The following is a 5,411-nucleotide window of genomic DNA, read 5'->3' on the forward strand; positions in this document are numbered from 1 at the left end:
AATAGACGGTGTGGAAATTAATTGTCATTTCTAGTGGACAATGTAGAATCAAAAACAAAATTCATGAACCTAAGTAAATACATGAATTTGAGTTCTCACACGTGGCATGTGAAATCATATATCCGTTAGAGAGTGGAACCATGTGTGGAAACCTTTCCTTGGCATAAGCGTTTTAAAATTGTAAACTGACAACGATACGTAACAAGTCAAATTGAACAATATTTACTAGCGGTAAGCTTAGGCTATTACAGTTCTGTATATTGATCAAAGTGAACAATATCTGTTAGGGGTGAGTTTGAGCTATTACAGTGGGTATCAAAACTAGAAATCGGGCGGTGTGCCAGCGAGGACGTTGGACCCCAAGAAAGTGGATTATGGAACCCAATATCGATTAGAGATAACAAAACATTTCTTTTAAAATTACGAAAATGACACCGATACATAATAGGCCAAAGCATGTAGGTTACATATCACGTTAAAATTAATATAAGTTAGGAGGGAGAAATTTGAATTCATTGAACCTATGAAAAAAAGTTAAATTGTTACGACAAACACAGAGTTAATTTAATATATTATGTGTTGGGAGAAGGAATCAATCAAACGTGAGATTCAACACAAATTGTCTCATAAAAAACTTATCTTTTTTATTAAATTATTATTATTACTTATCAATATAACTTCCTTCATTTATGTTGTTTTCCCTCAAAATAAGGCTGTGTTTTTGTCCTTCTCCAAACCTTATCTTCTCCCTCCAACGGTCCAAACTCACATGTCTCTCTCTACATTTTGAAAAAAAAAACACACTCTAAATTGTCGGTTTCCTAATTCACTAGCTCTTCGTTTTCTTTCTTCTTAGATTTTGACATTAACCGATTGTTAATTCATCATTAACGTGTCATTTTGAATAAACAAGCTAAAGATTCAATGACTGAACAGTTAAGACATGTGACGTAGTAATTAATGTATAAAATTTAGAATGTTGCGTAGAAAATGCCACAAATGTATCACTTTGCTTAATTTCTGTTTGTGGGTGTATGAGTGTGATCAGTTTTGTTTCTGCATTTGGGCTACAACAATTGGGTATCAGAGCTCTTTGGTGGTGCCATTTGGGCACAACAAGTAGTATCATAGTATTTTGGTTGTGACATTCCGCTACAATAATTGGGTATCAAAACATTTTGGTTGTGGCATTCCGCCACAACAAATGGTATTAGAACCTTGAAAATTGTGGTATTACGGCACACAACATAGAACACATTTACGATGTTTCTTAGAACTAAGTGAGTGTTAATATTTCAAATATATTAATAAATTCTACTTTTATCATTTTTAACATTGATTATAATAATTGAAATGAGAATTCCATTGGCATTAAACGGTCCTATGAATTAAATTTTCAAAAAAAGAATCTAAATTTTTTTAAAAAATAAAATTCGAATTTTTACTATAAATAAGACCACTCGAGAGCTCCGCCATTAATGACCTACAAGAAAAGGCGTCGCAAATCGCAATGGGGAACTGTTCTCTGAAAGGAGTGGCCGCCGATTGCGAAAAGCCCATCAGAATCTTAACCGATTCCGGCAACATAATCAACTTCCATGGCCCTAAACAAGTCGATCAAATCCTCAAGAACTATCCTCCCGGCGTCTATGGCGTTTTCCGGCGCCCCAATCTCTCTTCGCCGTTACCCATTTCGGAGCCTCTCGACGCCGGAAAATCCTACTTTCTCCTCCCGCTTTCCCGAGCCGCAGAGAAAGAGAGGTCCGATGCGGCGGAGGATCTGAGAACTGGGTCGGGGCTGGAAGTGCTTCCGACAGGTGGCGACGGCATTTGGAGGGTCAAATTGGTGATCGATACGAAGCAGTTGGGGGAAATTTTGGCAGAGGAAGGGAACACAGAAGCGTTGATTGAGAGGATGAGAGCGGCGGCGGCGACGGCAGCGGTGCAGAGTCCACGGCGGGAGAAGATCGGAGGGTGGAAGCCGACGTGGGGGAATTGGTCGAAGTTTCTTCCAATTGATGTTGGAAACCACAATAAAGCACAAATCAAGGATTTTCATTCTGGAAATGGGTGTTTATATGCCACATAAACTCCCCCAAATAAATACTCAAATGTAAATTTTGATGTTTTTATGGAAAAATGCATCTATGTTTATATTTATTTCGTTTCTTAAACGGTTTAAGATATGATTACGAGTACATTAGTACTAAGATCAACAAATCGATGAACGAAATAGAGTGATTCGAACTCTGATAACGTGAATTAAACATTCATCTCTTATAATGGAACCATGCAATATCCATAACTCAAACCATATAATACATATTTATTGTTACATTACACTTCAAACCTTTTCCATCTTCAGTTTACTCTATCAGACAGCACCACACAAACACCAAACACACTTATAGCTTAAACTCACATGATCATGATGATCCTTTCGATCATCGTTGTCGTTGTTGGCAATTCTATCGATTAATTCGCATACGAGTAGTACGTGTCCCTGCCTGACTAGTGTACGAGCATGTTATGCTGTTCAACAGGATTGTTCTTCAAATATATCCAGAAGAGAGAGTGCCTGCAAGTTTTTCAGAGCCAATATTAGAGTTGTTGAGGTCTTTGGTTAGCTAGCTACAGAATTCATGGTTTTGTTTGCTCTGCAATTACCTCTGGGATGTTGAGTTCGAGACGAAACTTGGGACCGTCGTAATGGTGAAGAATCGGTCTGAAAGAGTCCTCTTCCAGTGGCTCACATATCTTCCTAGTCACAGTTCTGACCTGTTCCAAACAGTTGAGTTTCATCTTAGATCTATGGAAGTGCAAGATTGAAGGAATAGGTTCTATCCAAACATTACCTGCGCCGGGAAACGAGATTCGCCCGGAGTTTTCTTGTCTTCCCAGGCAGTTGGATCAATGTTTGTCCCTCCAAAGCTTGCAGCCTGAAAACACGGATCACAGTTTTAAAAGAAGTAAACCAAACACGTATCATTGTCATGCCCTTAACTTAGTCATGTCAATAGAATCCTCAAATGACGAACAAAAAAAGTTGTGAGTCTCAAAGGTGTAGTCAAGAGTGACTAAAGTATCGAACAAAGGGTGTGTACTTTGTTCGAAGGCTCTAGAGAAGGAGTTGAGCCTCGATTAAGGAGAGATTGTTGGATGGCTCTATAGGTCTCAGGAGAAGCTCTAAGGTATTACTTTGTTCAAAGGGAGCGATTGTTGGGAGAGGAGTCCCACGTTGGCTAATTAAGGGGATGATCGTGGGTTTACAAGTAAGGAATACATCTCCATTGATACGAGGCCTTTTAGGAAAACCAAAAGGCAAAGCCACGGGAGGTTAGGCGGAAGGAGGAGACATAGACATACCTCAAAGATTCCATGGAGTTGGTGGGTAGAATAGTTGTAGAGGAAAATAGGCAGCCCAGGAGTTATGGCCCTGACAGAATCCCTGTATCTTGGAGGCAACCCTACAACGTTGATCAAACAACAAAATGTTAGAACATCCTACACAACAAAACACAGATACATAAAACTAAGCAAAAACCAAGTGGGATCATTAAACTTACCAAAAAGCTGCCTCTTCAGATTTTCTTGCATTGTATCATTGTTGCACACAAAGATATATCCACCAATTGTTTCATTTCTGGGCAAAGACTCAGATGGGGGAAGGGTTTTGAACCTCTTGTCCAAACCATTCTTATTACTTTCCTTATTATCATTGCTATTTTCACCATTAATCTTCTTGTTACTGTTCTTCTTCCCATTCTTTCCTCCATTTTCTTCTTCAACCTTCCCACTGTTCTTGTAGTTCTTCACATTTACAAAACCATTACTGTTAAAATTCCCAATTTGTGAGTAAATCCCTTGGTTAAACCCTCCATTAATACCCTTTTGGGTTCCTCCAATCACTGGATCAACCCCCATATTTGCAGAATTAAGCTTCCACCCATCGTTGAAGCCATTAAAATCAGACCCCTGTGGCTTCAAACTATTCCACCCATGATCAAACACATTGAGTGCATTCTTTTCATACCCAGTTGATCTAAGTTTGCTACTGTTACTCCAATTATTAAGATCAGAAGCAACACTCGGCTTAAAACTATTCCATCCATCATTGAACCGATTGACATCAGAATCACACAGTTTGGGCTTAAAATTATTCACTAAATTTACCTCTCCGCCATTTCGCACATCGAAATTCCTCCTCTCTTCGTGCCTCTTGGAGACATACGAATTGCTCCAGATAGAATCGTTGAGCGACAGGTTCGTAAGATTCCCAGATTGCAGTCGAAGCTGGTCGCTGAATTGCCTAAGCGATTGCGGGTTACTCTCCATTTCTGAACAAACCCACCTCCGAACTTAGCCCCTAACTCAGAGAAATCAAAACCCCAGAGAGTAATACCAAACAAAAGAGATGGGTATTAGGTAAAGGAAGAGGAGATTGCGTGTTGAAGATGAAAAAGGGCGAATTCAAAGGAAGAAAAAGGCATCAAAATTCAAAAGAAACAAACAAATAGGATAAGAAATCATTAAAGAACGAAGAAGGTTGGAGTGATTAAGCAGATGAGAAAGTGATTATCCCAAACAACGCGTAGTCAAATGGAAGGGAGTGGCCGTGTGAGGAAATTGATGAATTCTAGAAAGGGCCGAGACTTTTTGGGTTCGGTGGGAGCAAGGTCGGCCATAGCCACGTGACTCCCATTTTCTGTGTTAGCTTTGACGTGGTCCGTCCGTGACTAGTTAGTTGAGCCTTCACCCGTGACCCTGGTCCCTATCTAAGCACCAGTGAACACTACCCCACCTGCTAACATGAGTCATTTACGAGATCAACACTATTCCACCGGCTAATATGAGTCATTTATGAGATCACATTGTTGGATGATAAAAGTCTCACTGGAGAATGATCATGAGTTTATAAACAAAGAATACTCTCTCTATTGGTGTGAGGCATTTTGGGAAGCCCAAAGTAAAGCCGAGAGCTTATACTCAAAGTGGACAATATCATACAATTGTAGAATATCATATCATCGTGGAGAGTCGTGTTCGTCTAACAAGTTATCAGAGTCATGCCCTAAACTTAGTTGTGCCAAGAGATTGGTAAATTTCAAATGTCGAACAAAAGACTCCAAAAAAAAAAGGAGTCAAGCCTCCTCGAAGGCAGTAAAAAATGACTAAGACTTCAAAGGAGTCGAGTCTCGATTAAGGGGAGGCGTACTTTGTTCGAGGGGAGGTGTTGGATGATGAAAGTTTCACATCGACTAATTTAGGAAATGATCATGGATTTATAAACAAAAATACTCAGTTAATTGGTGTGAGGCATTTTGGGAAGCTCAAAGCAAAGTCATGACCACTTATGCTCAAAGTGGAGAGTGGTGTTCGTCTAACTCACATTACCCATATAAAATTGTTTC

At 39.5% G+C, this 5,411-nt stretch overlaps 2 protein-coding genes across 2 annotated transcripts; one reads left to right on the top strand and one right to left on the bottom strand.

The window, feature by feature from the left end:
* Window positions 1-1,492: 1,492 nt before the first annotated feature.
* Window positions 1,493-2,174, top strand: LOC111785895. Its single transcript, XM_023666255.1, has one exon. It carries the CDS (start codon window positions 1,511-1,513, stop codon window positions 2,087-2,089), a length of 579 nt encoding a protein of 192 aa, XP_023522023.1. The 5' UTR covers window positions 1,493-1,510; the 3' UTR covers window positions 2,090-2,174.
* Window positions 2,175-2,258: 84 nt separating this feature from the next.
* LOC111785894 (uncharacterized protein MAL13P1.336-like) lies at window positions 2,259-4,638 on the bottom strand. The gene is made up of 5 exons (XM_023666254.1): window positions 3,567-4,638; window positions 3,367-3,467; window positions 2,856-2,939; window positions 2,668-2,778; window positions 2,259-2,578 (listed from the first exon to the last, which is right to left on the bottom strand). Exons 1-5 carry the CDS (start codon window positions 4,333-4,335, stop codon window positions 2,537-2,539), a joined length of 1,107 nt encoding a protein of 368 aa, XP_023522022.1. The 5' UTR covers window positions 4,336-4,638; the 3' UTR covers window positions 2,259-2,536.
* Window positions 4,639-5,411: the final 773 nt, after the last annotated feature.

Source organism: Cucurbita pepo, unplaced genomic scaffold (assembly GCF_002806865.2).
Source record: "Cucurbita pepo subsp. pepo cultivar mu-cu-16 unplaced genomic scaffold, ASM280686v2 Cp4.1_scaffold000811, whole genome shotgun sequence".
Classification (NCBI taxonomy): domain Eukaryota; kingdom Viridiplantae; phylum Streptophyta; class Magnoliopsida; order Cucurbitales; family Cucurbitaceae; genus Cucurbita; species Cucurbita pepo.

What these genes read in the sequence shown, in the direction of transcription:
- LOC111785895 (XM_023666255.1), top strand. Translation starts at nt 1,511, where the DNA reads ATGGGGAACTGTTCTCTGAAAGGAGTGGCCGCCGATTGCGAAAAGCCC.
- LOC111785894 (XM_023666254.1), bottom strand. Translation starts at nt 4,335, where the DNA reads ATGGAGAGTAACCCGCAATCGCTTAGGCAATTCAGCGACCAGCTTCGA. An exon ending in TCTGAAGAGGCAGCTTTTTG is followed by an intron (nt 3,468 to 3,566) that starts GTAAGTTTAATG and finishes TCAACGTTGTAG; the next exon opens with GGTTGCCTCCAAGATACAGG. An exon ending in AATCTCGTTTCCCGGCGCAG is followed by an intron (nt 2,779 to 2,855) that starts GTAATGTTTGGA and finishes TGTTTGGAACAG; the next exon opens with GTCAGAACTGTGACTAGGAA.